At 40.3% G+C, this 19,916-nt stretch overlaps 1 protein-coding gene and 1 pseudogene across 2 annotated transcripts in view; both read right to left on the reverse strand.

The window, feature by feature from the left end:
• ARIH1 (ariadne RBR E3 ubiquitin protein ligase 1) overlaps positions 1–19,290 on the reverse strand; it is a 139,133-nt gene extending 119,843 nt beyond the window's left edge. The window contains exon 1 of the mRNA XM_080669842.1: positions 18,583–19,290. Within this exon, the coding sequence (XP_080525968.1) occupies positions 18,583–18,960 (378 nt within the window). The 5' untranslated portion in view covers positions 18,961–19,290. The remainder of the gene's footprint in view (positions 1–18,582) is intronic.
• Positions 2,951–3,919, reverse strand: LOC308254912 (RNA transcription, translation and transport factor protein-like; annotated as a pseudogene). Its single transcript has 2 exons — positions 3,374–3,919; positions 2,951–3,134 (listed from the first exon to the last, which is right to left on the reverse strand). The product of its transcript is annotated as an RNA transcription, translation and transport factor protein-like (transcript).
• Positions 19,291–19,916: the final 626 nt, after the last annotated feature.

Below are 19,916 nucleotides of genomic sequence, written 5' to 3' on the forward strand. Positions count from 1 at the left end.
CATGCCTGGTTTGTGGCCTGGATCTCCAATAGGAGGCCTGCAGGAGGCAGCTGATCAATTATTCTCATCATTGATGTTTCTATCTCTCTCTCCCCCGACCTTCCTCTGTTAAATAAATAAAATATTTTTAAAAAAATAAACAAATAAAGTGGAAGAAAGGGGCAAAAGTGGAGGGGCAAAAGAGAAAGAAAGTTGAAGATGCTATGCTGGTAGCTTTGAAGACAGAATAAGGAGCTACAAGCCAAAGAAAGTAGGCGGCCTCTAGAAGTGAAAAAGGTGAGGAAAAAGATTCTCCCCTAGAACCTCCAGAAGGAACACAGCTGATTTTAGTCCAGTGAAATTCACTTTGAACTTCTTTCAAAAATGTAAAATAAACGTGTTGTTTTTTAAGTCAGTAAATTTGTGACAATTTATTACAGCAACAAAAGGATATTAATACTGAGACTTGAAGGGGTATCTCCAAGAATGATCAGTATTCCCCTTAGGAAATTTGCTGAATCCTGGGATTGCTCAGGGCCAAAACTAAAAATCTAAAGGTAAAGCCTCTAGCCCTGGTGTAGCTCAGTCATTAAAGTGTTGGCCCGTGCACTGAAGGATCATGGGTTCGATTCCCAGTTAAGGGCACATATCTGGGTTGCATGTTCAATCCCCTAGCAAGTGAGGGAGGCAACCAATAGATGGGTCTCTCTCACGTCGATATTTCTCTTTCTCTCACACATTTCCACTCTCTCTAAAAATCAATGGGAAAAATATCCTCAGGTGAGGATTAAAATAATAAAAATATAATAATAGTAGTAATAATTAAAGGTAAAGACTCTGAAAAGCAGATGGTGCTTCCAGGAGTCTAAGAAAACAATGGTGAAAGTTTGCGACCCCTAGGGGAAGAACTGCTGAGAATACAGCAGGTTCTTCGTTGAAAAATCTAAAGGGCCAGTGGCAGATCACAGACAGACTGAAACTGAACATGGCTAGAACTCAACCTTATTAGCTTAAGGTGTCCATTTACCACTCTAACAGCCAATCCAAAGGAAAAATGAAAGTCCTCAATATTGAATGTAAACTGTAATTGAAAACTAAATTTTAAATCAAAAAAGAAGAAAATCCTCTCTGGAGTAACCTATCATCATCCAGAATCTCTAAAATAATTTAGACACAATATGCATGCAATCAAAAGTATGCCAAATGACAGTAACACATGACTGAAAACTGAGAGGAAAAAAACACATGGAAACTAACAGATAATTTGAATATTGGAGTTAGTTGACAAAACTTAAGAAAGGTTAATATGCTGAAGAAAATAGAGCAAAAAGTTGAAAAACACAAAAAAGAAATCATCAAAATATTAGCAGCTATAAAAAAAATTACATGGAAACTCTAGAATTGAAATATACAATATTTGAGGTGTTAACCCATTTAAAAGGTGTTTAACAGCAGATCAGACACAGGAAAAGACAGATTTGGAGATCCAGAAGAGAAAAGAGGATGTACACAAAAAAGCACTGGACACAAATGGAACATAAAAAGCCCTAATAGATGTATTATAACTGGAGTCTCAGAAAGCATGAAGAGAAAGAAGGCAGAACGAGAATTTCCAAAATGATGAAAGACATCACTCCCATATATTCAAAAGGATCTGAATACCCAAAACAAAATAAACACAAAGAAAACCAGGGTAGGCGTATAAATAGTTTTCTACCAGTCTTTCCAAGACCAAGTAAAAATCTCACAAGCAATCAGATTAAAAGCTCAATAGCTTCCTCCCACCACAAACAATGGGAGCCAGTAGACAATGTAATCTTTAATGTGCTAAATGAAAAATAACAACCTAAAATTATATACATAATATATTCTTCAAAAATGGAGGTGAAAGAAAAATATTAAAAATATTTTTAGTAAGTGTCTACTATGTGCCAGGTACTGTTCTGAGAGTACAGCAATGAATAAATAAGACAAAGCTCCTGCTCTAATAGGGTTTTGAAATTTGAATATAAACAAAATAATAAATGGAATATGTCAGGTGGTATCTCTGTAGCTCCTCCTTGGAAAAATTAAAAATCCCATCTCATTTCCAATAACCTCTCCCCAACTAGTCATATCTTATGATTCTATTTCTAGATTTTATTTTTAAAGCACATTTCTGTTAAGACCCTCCACAGCATCTAAAATAGCTTATATATAAATGTTTCTGATTAATCAGTAAAACTTCTTAATTTGTAGTTTATAACTCATTGCTAATTTATAGTAAACTCATATAATACAGTTGGTTTAGAATATCAGAGAAGCGATCTCAACCTATCTGGTCTCAGAACTTTCATCTTAAAAATTATTACGGATGCCAAAGAGTTTTGTTTATGTGAGTTATAACTATCAAAATCGATCATGTTAGATATAACTGAGAATTTTTAAAATATTTATTAATTCATTGAAATAACAGTATTAAACCCCATTATATGTTAATAGACATTTTTATGAAAATAAATAGGTTCTAAAACAAAAAATTAGTAAGAATAGTGTATTATTTCACATATTTGAAAGGCTTTAATATCTAGCTAACTAGAAAACAGCAGGATTCTCCTATCTTCTTCTGCATTCAATCTCTTGGATATGTTGTTTTGTTTGAAGAATAAAGAGAACATGGCCTCACAAAGATATGTATCTGGAAAAAGGAGAAGCACTTTCAGCTAATTATAAATATTCTTTTTGATATTACACCAAAATGCAAAAAGTGGTAGTTTCTTAAAGGCTAGTTGCAAAGTAGAATCTGAAACCATATCAAAGAACTCCCCCCTCACACACACTTTCTAAATTTATCAAAGAAAAAGCAATAATGGTAAATCTCTAGAACATAATTCCCTGGGATTCTTCCCTTGAAAATGTGAACATTTTTTTTCCAAACAAATGTCAGGGTGTACATGGTTCCCAATTGCACAAAGTAGGTGAGGCTGAAATCCTAAAATATTATCCTTCTAACTTTTCCCAGTCTGTGGTATGTCTTTGGATCAGCAACAATTACCTTAACAGCTACTATGTCTTAATTTTTGTCTGTAGCTCTCTGAGCTCTTCCATATGCAGCAATCGTAGTATTTGAGCAGCTTCATTAAGAACTGTATCTCCTGCCGGGCCGGCGTGACTCACTGGTTGATCTTCGATCTGTGAACCAGAGGGTCACAGTGTGATTCCTGGTCAAGGCATATGCCTGGGTTGCAGGCTCGAACCCAATGTGGGGCATGCAGGAGGCAGCCGATCAATAATTCTCTCTCATCATTGATGTTTCTATCTCTCTCTCCCTCTCCCTTCTTCTCTGAAATCAATAATAATAATAAAGAACTGAATCTCCTATGTTAAAATCAAGAACATGCTTGTCTAAAGCAACAGGCTTCAGTTTTGATTTGCTCTTTTGTTTGACTTGCTTCAGCAACTGCATCCTGTTGTCAGGCGCTCCAGGACCAAAATTCAAATTGCCTTAAGCATTACCAGGTAATCATCATCACACTGAATCTGAAGGTTAGAAAAAGCCATTACACCAGCCTTAAAAATCAAGATTATTTATATCCAAATTGACCAATGGCTCTGCATTTTTAGCTGCAGTGTTAGCTAAAAATGAGGTACCAAGTCCTTTTATTTTTCAGCATTATTCCATATTCAAGTCTAACAGCTAAACCAGGAATAAGAAGCTAGTCAATTGCTTCTTGTGGATCTTAAATTTTGAAAGGACAGTTACCATCTCTGAGATACTTTTCAAAGAACTTGGGTGAATCACTGCTGTAGATGTTTCTTAAATTACTTGTCTTCAATCTTGTAGTGTCTGATTTTTCTGGTCTTCAAGCCAAGCAATAAAGTTTCTAAATTATGTTTCATGTTTGCAGTTGAAGCCTGCAGAGTTGTGGTAGGTGAGGGCTGTCAGCTTGCCCTGGAACATGGTCCAGCCTTCTCACCCTAGTCCCCTGCCTGGGCTTTGGTCGAGAGAGGAGAGGCAAGGAGGTGTGGGCAGCACAAGCACTGTAACACTTCATACTCTTGTTACATTAAAGTCCAATGGCTTATTTTGTATTTTGAATGGATCACTTACCAATACATAATTGTGAAATATCACAACTGGTCATTGGAAAGTTGGTCATTTGGAAAATATTGGTTCATTATGTTCTAAATGTTGATATAGTAGTTTATTATAAAATGTCTCATTATAAGTTTATTTAAAATATTTTTTATTGATTTCAGAAAGGAAGAGAGAGGGAGAGGGGGATAGAAACATCAATTATGAGCCCTAACTGGTTTGGCTCAGTGGATAAAGTGTTGGCCTGTGGACTGAAGGGTCCCAGGTTTGATTCCAGTCAAGGGCATGTACCTGGGTTGTGGGCACATCCCCAGTAGGGGGTGTGCAGGAGGCAGCTGATTGATGTCTCTCTCATCGATGTTTCTAACTCTCTATCCCTTTCCCTTCCTCTCTGTAAAAAATCAGTAAAATAAATATTTTTTAAAAAAGATCTTTTAAAAAAAAAGAAAGAAACATCAATTATGAGAGAATCATTGATTGACTGCCTCCTGCATTGCCCCCTACTGGGGATTGAGCCCACAACCTGGGCATGTGCCCTAGACCAGAATCGAACCCGGGACCCTTCAGTCCACAGGCCGACACTCTATCTACTGAGCCAAACAAGCTAGGGCTCATCAGAAGTTTTTTAAGGGCTAGGAAGCTGACAGTCTCACAGTGGCAGATATAAGTTTTCCAAAATTCTAATTTTCACTTTAAAGCTTCCAATACTAAGAACAATTTTTGCTTGAAATGACAGGTGTATTTCATTAGTTTGAAGAAACATTAACCATATGTTTATTTGCCATTTATCTAAATAAAGTTTGTCAGTCATTCTTTCAAGTAAAAATGGTGTTCCAACACACAAGCAGCTTATTCAGGTCACAAATCAACATGTTTTCTTGAGACAACCATGTACTTTAGTATGTAGCAGTGCTCCATGCATACCTCCAATTTTGCCACATAAGCTACTAAGATGGGTACTTAAAGGGACAGGATATAAAACTAATAATTTTTACTGTTTCATCAAGGACAATAGTGAAACTAGTACTTTTTACTGTGTGGCAGTAAATAATACAATACAATGAATACTAGTATAGTATCCTGTGGTTCTACCTAACCATGGCTTCTGTACCATTGGTACAAATTTGAGCATATTTAAGAAGACAAATAATTTCTTAGTATTACCATAAAATAGTTTTTCTTTCAGGGACCATACTTTGAAAACTACTATATAGGAGTGACTTAATTATTTTTAACATCACTATTGTTAGACAATGCTAAGAATAGCTATAATCCCAGTCATTTCTCCCCAGGCTTGCTTTGCTATCTCCTTTGAAACTCTAATACTTATAATTCACATATTAACTGACTCCAATTACTTGATAATCAACCCTTTCTCTTAATCACAACTCTACTTTTTTTTTTTTTTTTTTAGGGATTAAGTATCTAGGAACTGAGAAGTAGTTTCTGATTCTTAGTAAGTACTTAAAAGGACAAACCTTAATGTGGACACATTGAATTTTGAGACATTTTGGACAGGCATTTCTCTGAAACCCATTTGAAACTCAAACTGACTCCCTTCTCTCAAGATTCCTCTACCTTTGATTTACTTACCAGTTAACCATTCTTGAAATTTAAAAATCATCCCCTCTGCCCTAGCTAGTTAGGCTCAGTGGATAGAGTTGTCGGCCTGTGGGCTAAAGCAGGGGTTGCCAACCTTTCGGACCTCACGGACCACCGGTTGGCGACCACTGGGCTTATAGGTCCTGGGTTGGATTCCGGTCAAGGGCACATGCCTGGGTTGCGGGCTCAATCCCCAGTAGGGGGGCATGCAGGAGGCAGCTGATCAGTGATTCTCTCCCATCACTGATGTTTCTATCTCTCCCTACCTTTCTGAAGTAAATAAAAAAATTTTTTTTAAAAAAATCATCCCCCTGTATTTCCCATAGTCAAGTTAGCCCCAATCAAGTTACCTCTAAAATTTATTATTGCTAACCTTTTTACTAACTAATCCTAATCTACAGCCTTTTTTTTATTTTATCCTTACCTCTAGGCTTCCAGCCATACTACCAAATACAAATATAGTAGTAATTTTCCTGCTTAAAAAAAAAAAAAAAAGACTTAATTGCGCCCCCCTTAATAGGGCATTCATGGCTTCCCCATCTTGATGTCAGCTAATTTTGTCAATTTCATCTGCTTTTGTGCCTGATTTTTCCCTACCACCCCCATTGCAGTACTTCTAATTCCTTTATAATACACTTTATGTTTTCCAACTTTTGCTCAAGCTGGTCCTTCTGGTGATACACTTTCTCTTCCTACCTATGTACTCCTATTCAGATCCTGCTAGAATATTACTGTATCTTTTTCCAGGTCCCTCTCCTCTACCTTTCTAATGCTCCCTTATCTTATGTTTGCAGAACACTTCATACAAAGTTTGGTGTAGCCTACATGTGATGGTAATATAGCCATCTCAATACCTAAATGTCTCTAGATATGATAGGTGTGAGGGGTGACAGATGAGTCTTCTTCAACCATAGCGTGCAGCACACTGACACAATCTCTGACACAGAAGAAATTCAGTAAATACTTAAGTTTGTCCCTGCCTACTACTACATGTACTAGTTAATAAAATGCAGATTTTTTTTCAATAGATGGAGTTACACATTTGTTGATATATATGCAACTTTATATGTATGCTATTTTGTTGTATTGACAACAAGCTTCAAAATTTCATGTCAAATTTTCTGAAGGTGTTAACATCATAGATATTTTTACGCTTAAAAATGTCGTATTTCGTGCCCAAAAAAGAGCATTTGCGGGAAGTTTTAGTTCATTATTTTGAAGAAAAGTGCTGCTGAAAGTTATCGTATACTTCAGGAAGCTTATGGTGAACATGCTCCATCTCAAGATACTTGTGAACACTGGTTTAAACACTTTAAGTGATGATTTCAATGTGAAAGACAAAGAACGTCCAGGTCAACTGAAAAAGTTTGAAAACCAACAATCACAAGCATTATTGGATGAAGATGCGTGTCAAACCCAAAAACAACTTGCAGAAAGATTAAACGTTGCTCCGCAAACAATTTCCGATCATTTACAAGCAATGGGAAAGATTTTAAAGGAAGGAAAATGGGTGTCACATCAACGGAACAAAAGACAAATGGAAAACCAAGAAGTTATCAGTAAAATGTTGCTTCAACAGCACGAAAGAAGGTCTTTTTTGCATCAAATTGTGACTGGTGATGAAAAGTGGATTTATTTTGAGAATCCCAAACGCACAAAATCATGGGTTGATCCAGGTCAACCATCAACATCGACTGCACGGCCAAATCGCTTCGGAAAGAAAACAATGCTCTGCGTTTCGTGGGATCAGGAAGGTGTGGTGTATTATGAGCTTCTAAAAAACCAGGTGAAACCGTTAATACTGATTGCTACCGACAACAAAGTATCAATTTGAACCACACTTTGATCATAAAAGGACCAGAATGTGCCAGAAGACATGGCAAAGTAATTTTGCTTCATGATAACACACCATCACACACTTCAAAACCAGTTGAAGACACGTTAAAAGATCTTGCCTGGGAAGTATTAACCCACCCACCATATTCACCAGACCTTGCTCCTTCAGATTACCACTTGTTCCGATCAATGGCACACACACTTTCTGAGCAGCACTTCAAAACGTACGAAGTGGAAAATTGGGTCTCTGAATGCTTTGCCTCAAAACAAGGAAGTTCTATTTGGACGGTATCCACAAATTACCTGAAAGATAGGGGAAATGTGTAGCTAGCGATGGACATTACTTTGAATAAAGCACTTTTGATGTTTCTCTTGAAATTATCATGTTTTCTTTTATTAGAAAATCCGAATTATTAACCGGTGCACCTAAAAGCTTGCTGCCTTAGTTTCTTTATCCAGCCCCGAGTCTGACATGCTTGCTGTAAACCAAAGGGAGATAGACAAGATTTTTTCTATGGCACTAATAAACTTTTTATGACTTCTAGATAACACCACAGTAATAGTATAAGAAAAAAAGTGTTTAAATTCCTAGAGGACAAGCTTTTTAAGGCCTCTGAACATATGGTGACCCTTACATAAACTATTATTTGCATATAGTTCCTGGCACTTTATTTAAAAGTGCTCCCACCCTCAGTACTTTATATAAACCAGGGGTAGGGAACCTTTTTTCTGCCAAGGGCCATTTGGATATTTATAGCATCATACACAGGCCATATAGAATCATCAACTTAAAAATTATCCTGCTATATTTGATCAAACATTTCATTAACTCACCCCCTAATGCCTTGGCAGGGCCAGATCAAATGATTTTGAGGGCCTTATTCAGCCTGCGAACCGGACATTCCCCACCCCTAGTCTTAGTACTAATGAAATGTTACGTAATAATACTTCATTATCTGCTCTACTTTCTGCCAGAATGTATTAAGTGTCAGGTCAATTGTGACACTTCTTTCAAATGGAATATAGCAAAAAGGAAAAATGTTATTGAACAATGTTTACAATAAAAAAAAAAAAAAACACTAAATGGGAGGCCCTGGCCAGGTAGCTCAGTTGGTTACAGTGTTGTCCCAATAGCTCAGTTGGTTACAGTGTTGTCCCAATACACCAAGGTTGCGTAGTTCAATCCCCAGTCAGGGCACATACGAGAATCAACAAATTAATGCATAAATAAGTGGAACAACAAATAAGTGTATCTCTCTACCCCTCCCCCCTTCCTCTCTCTCTCTAAAATCAATCAATAAAAATAAAGTTAAATTTAAAAATTACATGGGAAAACTACCAGCACAGTATTTGGCATTTCTCTTTTATACCCTCACAACCTTTTGGCCTTAATACCACCATTCTCAATTTTTAAAATGAAAAAAGTAGGACTCTAAAAAGTCAATCTGCCAGTGCAGCTGCTAGCTCAGTAATAACTTTTTAAGCTGCCTTCTGAGATACCAAACTACCAATGAGGCATCTATTATGCACCAATATATATCAAGGAATGAGATATTATATACAAGATCAAGCCAGATGACAACATATCACTGGGTGAATGAGAATTTAGGAAGAAAGCAAAAATTTAGGAAGAAATGACATATATACTACTTAGAATATGTACTGTTTTTTGCAATTGAAGATTCAACATTAGCCCACATTTTAATTAGCTAGGACAGTTTTGTTTTGCTTTCTTTTAAATACTATTTAGCTTTTGAAAACATGAAAATAAGGAAAGGACTTCCACTACTATTTCTATGGGTCTCAGTCATCCCAGGTTAGAAGTCTCTGATCATTCTCTCACCTAATAATAAGTGGTCATCAAATGTTAGCCTAAATAAATTCTCATCCTTCTATTTATCACGTCATTTAAAGGCAATAAATAAGCTCTTTATAAACTTACATAGTAACCTAATGTCAAGATCAAAGGATGACCTGTATATATTTTGACAAGATCTTAGTAAAGTTATTGCCTATGATACAGTGCCTAGAAGACAGTATCTATCTAATGTTAAATAAAGGATTAGGGCAATGTGCATAATCAAAGATATAGGTTCATGTCATAAAAGAAATGAAGAAAGGGGGATTGGTTTTAAAAACAAAAGTAATAACCTAATCCTTGGCAGGGTTTGAAAGAAATGTTTTTCCTTCAAACTTTCAAAACAATAGTTATGTTAAAAAAAATTTTTTTTTCATACAACAGGCCACCCTGGGAACAATGCATATGAGTAAACATGAAAGCAGATTTTAATTTCATTTTTTTTTTTAAATCAGGAGTTAAACACTGGAATGAGCTACATCACAAAATAGCTCAATCATTTATTTGTACTTAAGCAGAGAAAGGTTTCTTTAGAGACATTAGGCAAGAACAGGGGCTCTCAACCCTGGATGTGCATTAAAATAATCCAGAGAAGGTAAGATTTTTGTATAATGACAATGTCTACTCCAAATTCTGAGACCCATTTTTAGTCTGGGGTAGGGCCTAAATGCCTGCATTTTTAAAAATCCTCAAGTAGATTGCATCAATGTCAACATATTGGTTGTGATATACTATAATTTTGCAAGACGTTACCATTGCAGATCAATCAGTAAAAAGTATGTGGGTTCTCTCTGCATTACTTCTTACAACTGCATGTAAAAGCTAAAGTTTAAAAAAAAAAAATCAGTGGACTGGAGAATCTCAAATTCCTGCCAAATCTTAGAGACTACAAACTGTCCCTTTAATCTTAGCCAATTAAAGGTAATTAGGAATGCTTATCGTTTAAAGGTATGATAATGCTTTGTAAAGCCAAATACAAATATTTAAGGTTAATCCAAACTAAAAATCCAAAACTCCTAAGCCTTCCTAAGAGTATATAAATTGACTGGATAAACAGTATACATATTTGCAATTCACATCTTGATTGAGCCAGATATATATCTGGGATATCTATATCTGTACCTATATATCTATATATTTGTGTAATCCCCTTGATTATGGGCTGGATTTAGTTACTCACAAGTAGAATATATTAAAGTGATGGGATATCACTTCTGAGATCGTTATAAAAAGACTGTGGTTTCCACCTTGGGTACTCTCTCTCAGAAAGAAGCTATTGTGCTGTAAGTTACTTTATGGAGAAGCCCACGTGGCAAGGAATTGATGTCGCTGGCCAACAAACCACCAGTGAAAATCTGAGGCCTGCCAACAGCCACACAGGTGACAGTGGAAGGGAATCTCTCCCAATCAAGCCTTGAGACCTGCAATCCTGCTTGATATCTTGACTGCAGCCTCATAAGAAGAGACTCGGAACCAGAAGCACCCAGCTAAACTGCATCCAGAATCGTGACCCCATAGAAACTGTGAGATAATTAATGTTTGTTGTTTTTAAGTCACTAAGTTTTGGGGCTAAAGAGAAGTAATTCATGTAGCTACCATAGGCCAAACCCAAAAAAAGAAATCTAATGTGGTGACTTCTACCTACCTTTCTTCATAGTATCAAACCTCCAAGCTTCAATAACACTATCCTATCTAATAAAAGAGTAATATGCAAATTAACCATCACTCTGCTACACCCACCAGCCAATCAGGAGCGAAAATGCAAATAAACCCAACCAAGATGGCTACGGCCACAGAGAGCAGGAGGGAGGCTTGGGTTTCCCTGGCAATGGAGGAAGCCAAGCTTTCCGCACAACCTGGCCAGCCCAGGCCTCCGCTTAAGGCTACAAAGTTTCAATTATAGAAGATACATAAATCCCCCCAAAAATGGCTGCTGCCATGGAGCAAGCAGAAGGCTTGGCTCCGCTCCAGGCTACAAAGTTTCAATTGTAGAAAATAAATAAACCCCAGATCCCAGGGCCTCTGCTTGGGTCACCAGGGGGCGTGGCTGGCCTGCAAACCACCACAGGCCCCTCATCCAGGCCCCACGCCCCAAGGGAACCGCCACCCTGATCCGGGACACCCTTCAGGGCAAACCAGCTGGCCCCCACCCGTGCACCAGGCCTCTATCCTATCTAATAAAAGAGTAATATGCAGATTGACCATCACTCCAACACACAAGATGGCTGCCCCCATGTGGTCAAAGATCCTGCCCCCATGTGGACACAAGATGGCCACCACAAGATGGCCAGCAGGGGAGGGCAGTTGGGAGGAACCAGGCCTGCAGGGGAGGGCAGTTAGGGGTGACCAAGCCAGCAGAGGAGGGAAGTTGGGGGCGACCAGGCCTGCAGGGGAGGGCAGTTAGGGGAAAACAGGCTGGCAGGGGAGCAGTTAGGCATCAATCAGGCTGGCAGGGGAGTGGTTAGGCATCAATCAGGCTGACAGGCAGAAGTGGTTAAGGGCAATCAGGAAGGCAGTCAGGCGAGCAGTTGGGAGCCAGCAGTCCTGGATTGTGAGAGGGATGTCCGACTGCCGGTTTAGGCCCGATCCGGAAACGGGCAGTCGGACATCCCTCGAGGGGTCCCAGATTGGAGAGGGTGCAGGCTGGGTGAGGGACACCCCCCCCCCGAGTGCACGAATTTCATGCACCGGGCCTCTAGTCACCAATAATTTATAAACTCTTCTGCTTTGGCTGACCTCAATATTAGCCAGACACCTTCCTCATTCTCAATTTCTCAGAAGGGCTTCCTATTCCTCTTTTCTATCCATTGAAATCCTAGCTATCTTCCAGATCTGAATACTTATTACTATTCACTTAGCATTTGACTAAACAACTAACTGACCTAATAGCTTTGAGTATCTAAATTCAAATAAGTCATGAACTCCTTCAGAAATCTCATAAAACCCCAAGCAGTGGGGGAAGGATTGAAAGAAAACCAAGTGATCCAACCTAGAATGTAAGATGGCACTAGTTTGGTTTGCACATTTGCAAGAACTGAGTTAAGACCACCTTGTCTGAAGGATAGCAGTAATGATGACAAATCTTCTAATGATGACAAATCTTCAACTCTATGATTAGCCTAGTAAGTGTTGTCCAGGATCTTAAAATTTTCCTTCCATTAGTTTCTTAAACAACTTGCTTCCATCATTAACCCACCTCTGTAGTAATTTACAGCGAGTTAAAACAACAAGGAGAAACACTGCCATTAAATTTCAACTACATCATTGGTTCTCAAACTTTAGCTTGCATTAGCATCACCTGGATTGCTTATTAAAGCAGACTGTTGGACCCCACCCCCAGAGTTTCTGATTCAACAAGAATATAATTTAAAACTTCTAGCTCAGAGACCGGTTAGAAAAAGATAAAAAAGTTCAAGAGGAGTAAACCATACCCAACACCTTAAGAGCTTCAAAACACAAACCCACACTCTCTTCACTTTCTCTCCCTCTTTTTCCCCCTACAGTCCACCCAAACAAATTAACTAAGGTAAGTTCATCTTGGTATGCACACTAGAGTTCAACTTTTTGGAAACAATGAGCATCTCCAATTGAGGATGTTAAACAAAACATTAATGTAAAAAAGATCAATCTAGTAGTTCAACTCTCTTGTTTTAAAGTCCCAGATTTAAAAAGCAAACAACAAAAAAGGCAAAACTAAAGGTTGAGATGTAAATTAACTAGTGCTGTGGTTGGCAAACTGGCTCGCGAGCCACATGGGGCTCTTTGGCCCCTTGAGTGTGGCTCTTCCACAAAATACCACGGCCTGGGCGAGTCTATTTTGAAGAAGTGGCATTAGAAGAAGTTTAAGTTTAAAAAATTTGGCTCTCAAAAGAAATTTCAATCGTCGTACTCTTGTTATTTGGCTCTGTTGACTAATGAGTTTGCCAGCCACTGAACTAGTCAGTTAGAAGAAAAGCCAGGGCTAGAACTGACTCCCAGCCAGTATAAAATATGCTGGAATAAAGTACCTCTCAATGTATGCCTGAAACCTCACTTTACTAGAAGTTCTTTAAAATATATATTTTATTGATTTTTTACAGAGAGGAAGGGAGAGGTAGAGAGTGCTAGAAACATTGATGAGAGAGAACCATTGACCAGCTGCCTCCTGCACACTCCCTACTGGGGATGTGCCTGCAACCAAGGTACATGCCCTTGACCGGAATCGAACCTGGGACCCTTGAGTCCGCAGGCCGACGCTCTATCCACTGAGCCAAACCGGTTAGGGCACTAGAAGTTCTTTAAATTAAATCTTTTAATTAAACAAATATGTGAAATATCAACAGCCAGTAGAAAATTGCCCTGCCAAGCATTAGGTTATTACTTTTGTTTTTAAAACTGGTTATTAAGCATAATAAATCTTCCCATGCTCCTCTTTCTCAGTATACCCTTTAAATATGGTATTTTTTTTTAAATATTTTTTATTGATTTCAGAGAGAAAGGGAGAGGGAGGGAGAGATAGAAACATCAATGATGAGAGAGAATCATTGATCGGCTGCCTCCTGCACGCCCCTCACTGGGTACTGAGCACACAACCCAGGCATGTGCCCTCGACTGGAATCCAACCTGTGATCCCTTCAGTCCGCAGGCTGACGCTCTATCCAGAGCCAAACCCGCTAGGGCAAATGTGGTATTCTTAAGAGTTACTGCCGTTCTCACTCTACTTATTCTCCCTGAGATCAAAATCATGACAGTGCATGAACTATGACTATTCTAGTGGTTCAGAACTATCATTGCAGTGGCTAAAAATATATACATGTTCTGGCTCCAACTCAGACTTAACATATGCACAACAATCTCTGGGAATGCTCCTAGAGCAAAAACTGTGCCCTCTACTTGACATGGCAACTGGAACACAAGGAGCAATCAACATTTGCTGAACATTGTTGTGGAAACACAAAATGGCAAGTTTAAACATCCCTCAGTTGCAGAATTGAGCAGTGTTTAATAAATTACATAGCTAATCAGGCAATTACATAAAAAAAAAAAACCACAACACCTTACTTTTTAGTATTAGCAATACTGATTAATATAGTTGGGTAAGTAAGGGCTTTATGCATTTCTCTATCATTGGTATAGGTTAAAACTAAATAAAATCCTTGATCTTTTCTTAAAAGTTCAAAATGTAAGCTAGGATTTAAATAAAACAAGACCAAATCTACACTAATAAAAGAGAAACATGCAAATTAACCATCATTCTGCTATGCCCACCAGCCAATCAGGAGGGAATATGCAAATTAGAAGGACAAAGATGGCGGCCACCCAGCTGCTCCAGGTGCTGAGTGGCCGGGTGGGGCAGGATGCCTGCTATGAGAGGGGGAGGAGGGGACACAGGGGTGAAGGGATCTACAGGAGTGGCACTCTGGCGGCAGCAAAGACTGCAGACTCCGGAGTCTGCAGCGAAGTCGAAGATGGCAGACTGTGGCCGGAGGAAAACCGGTGCTGGAAGCCAAGGGAAGGAAGGCCTATTGCACGAATCTCTTCGTGCAATGGGCCTTTAGTTAAACTTTAAGAGAGTTACGGAAAGCCAGAAAAATCAAGTTTTCTAGAAGAGAAAGTGTTGACTTATAACCACAAATAACAGTATATATCTGTTGTTGGCCAAACTACTTTCCCAGAAAAAGTAAACAAATTCCCAAGGAAAGTGCAACTTGGTGATCTTTTTACATTTCAATCATTTCCTCCTGAAAAAAAAAAAAAAAAAAAAAAAAAGTATATATATGTATGTATACCACTGAGCCATACCTGCAAGACTCCTGTAAATTTATTTTCAAATTCACTAATAACAACCTGATTTCATATTGAAAAGTAACACTGGGGAGGGGGGGGATTTAATATGGTTTTTTAAATATATATTTTTTGTCAATCCTCACCTGAGGATATTTTTCCCATTGCTTTTCAAAGAGAGTGGAAGGGTAGGAGCAGGGGTGGGGTGGGAATAAAAGGGAGAGAGGGAGAGAGAGAAACATCGATGTGGGAGACACATGGACTGGTTGTGCCCCGCAGGCACCCTGACCAGGGGCAGGGAGCGAACCAGAAACTGAGGTACATGCCCTTGACAGAGAATCAAACCTGAGACCCTTTGGCGCACAGGCTGATGCGCTAACCACACTGGCCAAGGCTTTAATACGTTTTCATGGATTTTAGAGAGAGAGAGAAAGGGAGAGGTAGAGAGAAACATCGAGGAGAGAGAACATCAACACTGATTGGCTGCCTCCTGCACTGGGATCAAGCCTGAAACCCAGGCATGTGCCCACCGGGAATTAAACTGGGGAACTCTTGGTGCACTTATGCCACACTGGCTGGACAGATTTAAATTTTTTAGAATTAACAGTAAGCTCTCTAATTTGAAATAAGTAAAACAATGGTTTTTAACTTAATAAGCTTATTGTCACATTAAACCAACATTAGTTTTTTTTCATTGAAAAAACTAGACTGATAATTAAAGCCTCTATGAATATAAAGAGGTCTTATAAATAAAAAATAAATATCCTAAAAGGGGGTAAAGTGAGCAAACACAAAGGGCTATTTACAAAAGAGACATCAATGCCCAATAAACATGTTAAAAGTTCAACCTCATCAGTTTATTTTTTTAAGTAAATTTTATAAATGATGACCATTTATCCCCATCAAGCACCAACTGGTGGGGGAAACTAGCATAACCTTTCTGAAAGTAATATGGTAATGTTTCAAATGTCTTGAAAATAAGCAAATCCCCAAATCAATTTATCCTAAGGAAATATTCAAAGATTTAATCTATGACAGGTATTCCCAATGAGGTTTATAAAAGCCAGAAATGAGATAAATTAGTTTAAATCTGTGATCATGTGAGCACTTGAAAAATATTTACTGACAGAAAGTTGAGATACCTTCAGTTTTTTTTTTTCCTACTGAAAACATAAACATATAGAGTACCATTCTATTATTAAAAACATGTATAGCTTACCCAGAGGATCTTGAAAGAACTACAGTTACAAATTTTGATGTGTCTCTCTGGGTATTTTTTTCTTGCCCAGTTTTTTCTTACAGTGTGCATGTATTACCTGTGTAACTTTTCAAGTTTAAATCTATTAACAGAAATAACCTATAACATAACCAGAGCCTAGTCTAGATCTAGTAAGTATACCATTTGGAGAAAAGATGGTCTGGGGAAAAATCCTATCCTTTGATTTACTGATATTTCTAAATATGAACTTTAACAATGAATATTTATATATTCAGGAATTCTATTTAAAAAAGAATGAATGATGTGGAGTGCATTACCTATATATCTGTTCCAGAAATGCCATAAAGAACTTGCAAGGTTTGACCTCAGTGATTAAAACACACCTAAAAGCTGAGAACGTTGGAAGAGATTTAACTACATGAACACATAGACCATAAGTTAAAAAGTTAAAAAATAAAATATCCATGAGTTTTTTAAAGCTAACTGAAATGCCAATAAGCTAGGTAACAAGTTTGAAACATCAGATTTTATATAGTTGCAAATGATGAAAACAGAATTCAACGTTTTACTGTGAATTTTGATAAAGTTTCCTCAAAAAAAAAAAAAAAAGAAAAAAATCTCAATTTAGTGACTTAAGAAGTCAACTGTCATATTTTGGGAAACAGAAAATGAGCAGTAAAACCTATCTTTCTTCTACAACCCTTCAAATTCCTTCTTAGACTTCATTATCTATATGAAAGTTTGAGCTTTCCACTGTTTAGTAATAGCAACAGATATCAGATTTTTTTATAACAAAACACTGCCTTCCAATGGGCCTAAATAGATGATTCAATTTTCAAAAGAAAGTGTTGCTTACTAGACGATACTGTAAAAATCTGTTAACTGCAAACTTAATAAGTAGGCAGTAACATACTGCTAATTTGCCAGTAAATATTAGCCAACCGATTTTTTTTTTAAAGCCTAGCAGTACTTCTTTTTTTTTTTTAATATATTTTATTGATATTTTACAGAGAGGAAGGGAGAGGGATAGAGAGCTAGAAACATCGATGAGAGAGAAACATCGATCAGCTGCCTCCTGCACACCCCACACTGGGGATGTGCCCGCAACCAAGGTACGTGCCCTTGACCGGAATCGAACCCGGGACCCTTCAGTCCGCAGGCCGACGCTCTATCCACTGAGCCAAACCGGTTTCGGCTAGCCAACCGATTTTAAGGGAAAAAAAATGTAATGACTGACATCACAAGAAGGCAATAGTTACTTGCTGCTCACATATGTAGTTTCCTTCCATGTAACTTGTATTTTCTAAAAGTTGCATTGAATAGACTTCATTTTTATTCTTCAATGTATACCTGACCCCTCATAATAAAACTTATTTCCTAAAATTCAAAAATGCACAAGGTTACATAAAATGTGGTTATCAAGTTAAACCAAGCCTAACTTACCACGAAATAGAAAGGAGTCCAGAAGCAAAAAGCCTCTACTTTCTAAATCACAATAGAGTCTTGTCCAATATCAGACAATAACATTGCGTTTTGTTGTTTTATCTGCAAGGCTGGGTATGCAATCTGCAGTAACTCTTCCAACAGCTTCAACACCATTACTGCGGAAAGTAGCAGTTAGGTCCCAAACAAACAGCAAAGACATAAAAAAGATGCAAGCAAATGCCTCACCATCCGAAAAGGCCCATCAGCAGCTCTTCCGAGAAACAGTTCCCTTCCCCCATCTTTAATATGCACTTCAGACTGCCAAGCAGATCCATTTCTTTATTAACTGATGCCCTCTTGGGGCAACCGTACACCAAGCTGCTCTTAGGCCTACTCTAACACTTTCCAAAAGTGCTCAAGTGAGGCTGAAGGTCGGGGTAATCCTCCAACGAGCCTAATTTTTCCTGCTCTTCTTCACCACCACCCTTCGTCCCGCCCCCGTAGGCGCTCCTCCGGCCAGAGGAAGGACACCGGGCCCAGGGACAGACAGAAATTGCCCGCAAGAGAAGTCTCAGGCGGCCGGAGGCCTCCGCCATAGCAGGACCTGGGAAGTACCGCCCCCAACGCATCTCCCCACACCCGGCTAACCGGCGAACGTCTGCTTTCGACACCCTGTCCCCAGCAGAGGCAGCGGAGGAGACAAGGACAGGGAGGCTTCGGGCTGGGCTGCGCACCAGGCCCAGGCCTGCCCTTCGGGGCCACGCGGGCCGCCCGAATCTGCTCCCCGGTCCAGGCAGGTCATGCCAGCTCGACGGCCACCCTCACCTGGATGACCTCGTTGACCTCCCGGATACATTCCACCATGTGTTGCAGTATCTGCTCGGCCGTGAGCACCTCGTAGCGGTAATCCTCTTCCTGCTCTTGCCCCGGCCCGCCGCCGCCGCCTCCGCCGCCGCCACCGCCACCGCCACCGCCACCGCCGCCGGACCCGAGAGCGCTACCGCCGCCGCCGCCCGTCTCCCCGCACAGCAGTCCGTCCCGCTCCCCGCCGACGCCCAGCCCGGGCTCCACCAGCTCCACCTCGCCCAGATCCAGGTTATCGTCATCCGGCTCGTCCTCGTCCTCCTCCTCGGCGCCGCTGTCCTCCTCGCTGCACTCTTCGTCCTCGTCGAACTCGTAGTTGTAGCCCTCGTCTGAGTCCATGGCGCGACGCGCGGGGCCCGGCAGACGCTGGTCCTGAGGCGGGGAGAGGGCGGAGACGCCCGGGCCCCGGCTCCCGCTCCGGCTCCGGCTCCGGCTGAGGTCCGGACGCAGGCCTGGCTCCGGCCCGCGGGCCGCGGCTCCTCCCCGGGCGGGGCGGTTGGCAGTTGGCGGCTGGCGGCGGTGGGGAGGTAGCGGAGGAGAGAGGGAGGGAGCGAGGGGGCCGCTCGCCGCCCGCCTCAGTCAGACGCGGCTCCGCTCCGGCCTCCAAGAGAAAAGAGTCCCCAGCGCCACCTCCACGGCCGCTGCTACCTCTACTGAGCCAACAAAGGGGCGTGCGTCATCGCGTCGCGCTGCGTATTCGCGTCACTAGCCTTGGCGTCACCGTGCCCGCCCCTCCGCCCCTGCGTGGAATTAAGGGAGACCCCACGGCCCGGCCTGGCCTGGCCTGGCCTTTGGAACGCGGCACCGCTAAAGTCGCCTTCTCGGTTCCAGCAGCGGTTGCTTGGTGGGGGGAGACCAGTGGACCCTGTATTTGCGGAGACAGTAGGCTCTCCGTCACTTTGAGAGCCCCCAGGACCGCCCTGGGGGTATATTTTGCCGATCCGGCCCCCTCCCGCAACCCCCCCACCAGAGTTATTCTGGGAAGATCTCTGCTGTTGAACCAAAATTCCTGTTACCCAGGCTACTGAGTGGAAATCTATTTTATGCAGAACCTCTAAACTGTGACAGGTGAACCTCATTTTAAGTAGTTTGATTACATACACTGGTACAGACCTGCAATGGTTTTAAAGTCGCCTATAGTGACGTCATTTTAAAGAGACTTCCTAAACTCCGCCCAAAAAGCACCAATTAATTAAGCACTGTATAAGGACTTTACGTATATTCTCATCTTCATGGAGCCACAGTACCCCATCCCCTTTGGAAAGGGACTTAACCAAGGCCACAGAACACTTGCC

The sequence above is a fragment of the Plecotus auritus genome (assembly GCF_963455305.1).
Source record: "Plecotus auritus genome assembly, chromosome: 1".
Classification (NCBI taxonomy): Eukaryota; Metazoa; Chordata; class Mammalia; order Chiroptera; family Vespertilionidae; genus Plecotus; species Plecotus auritus.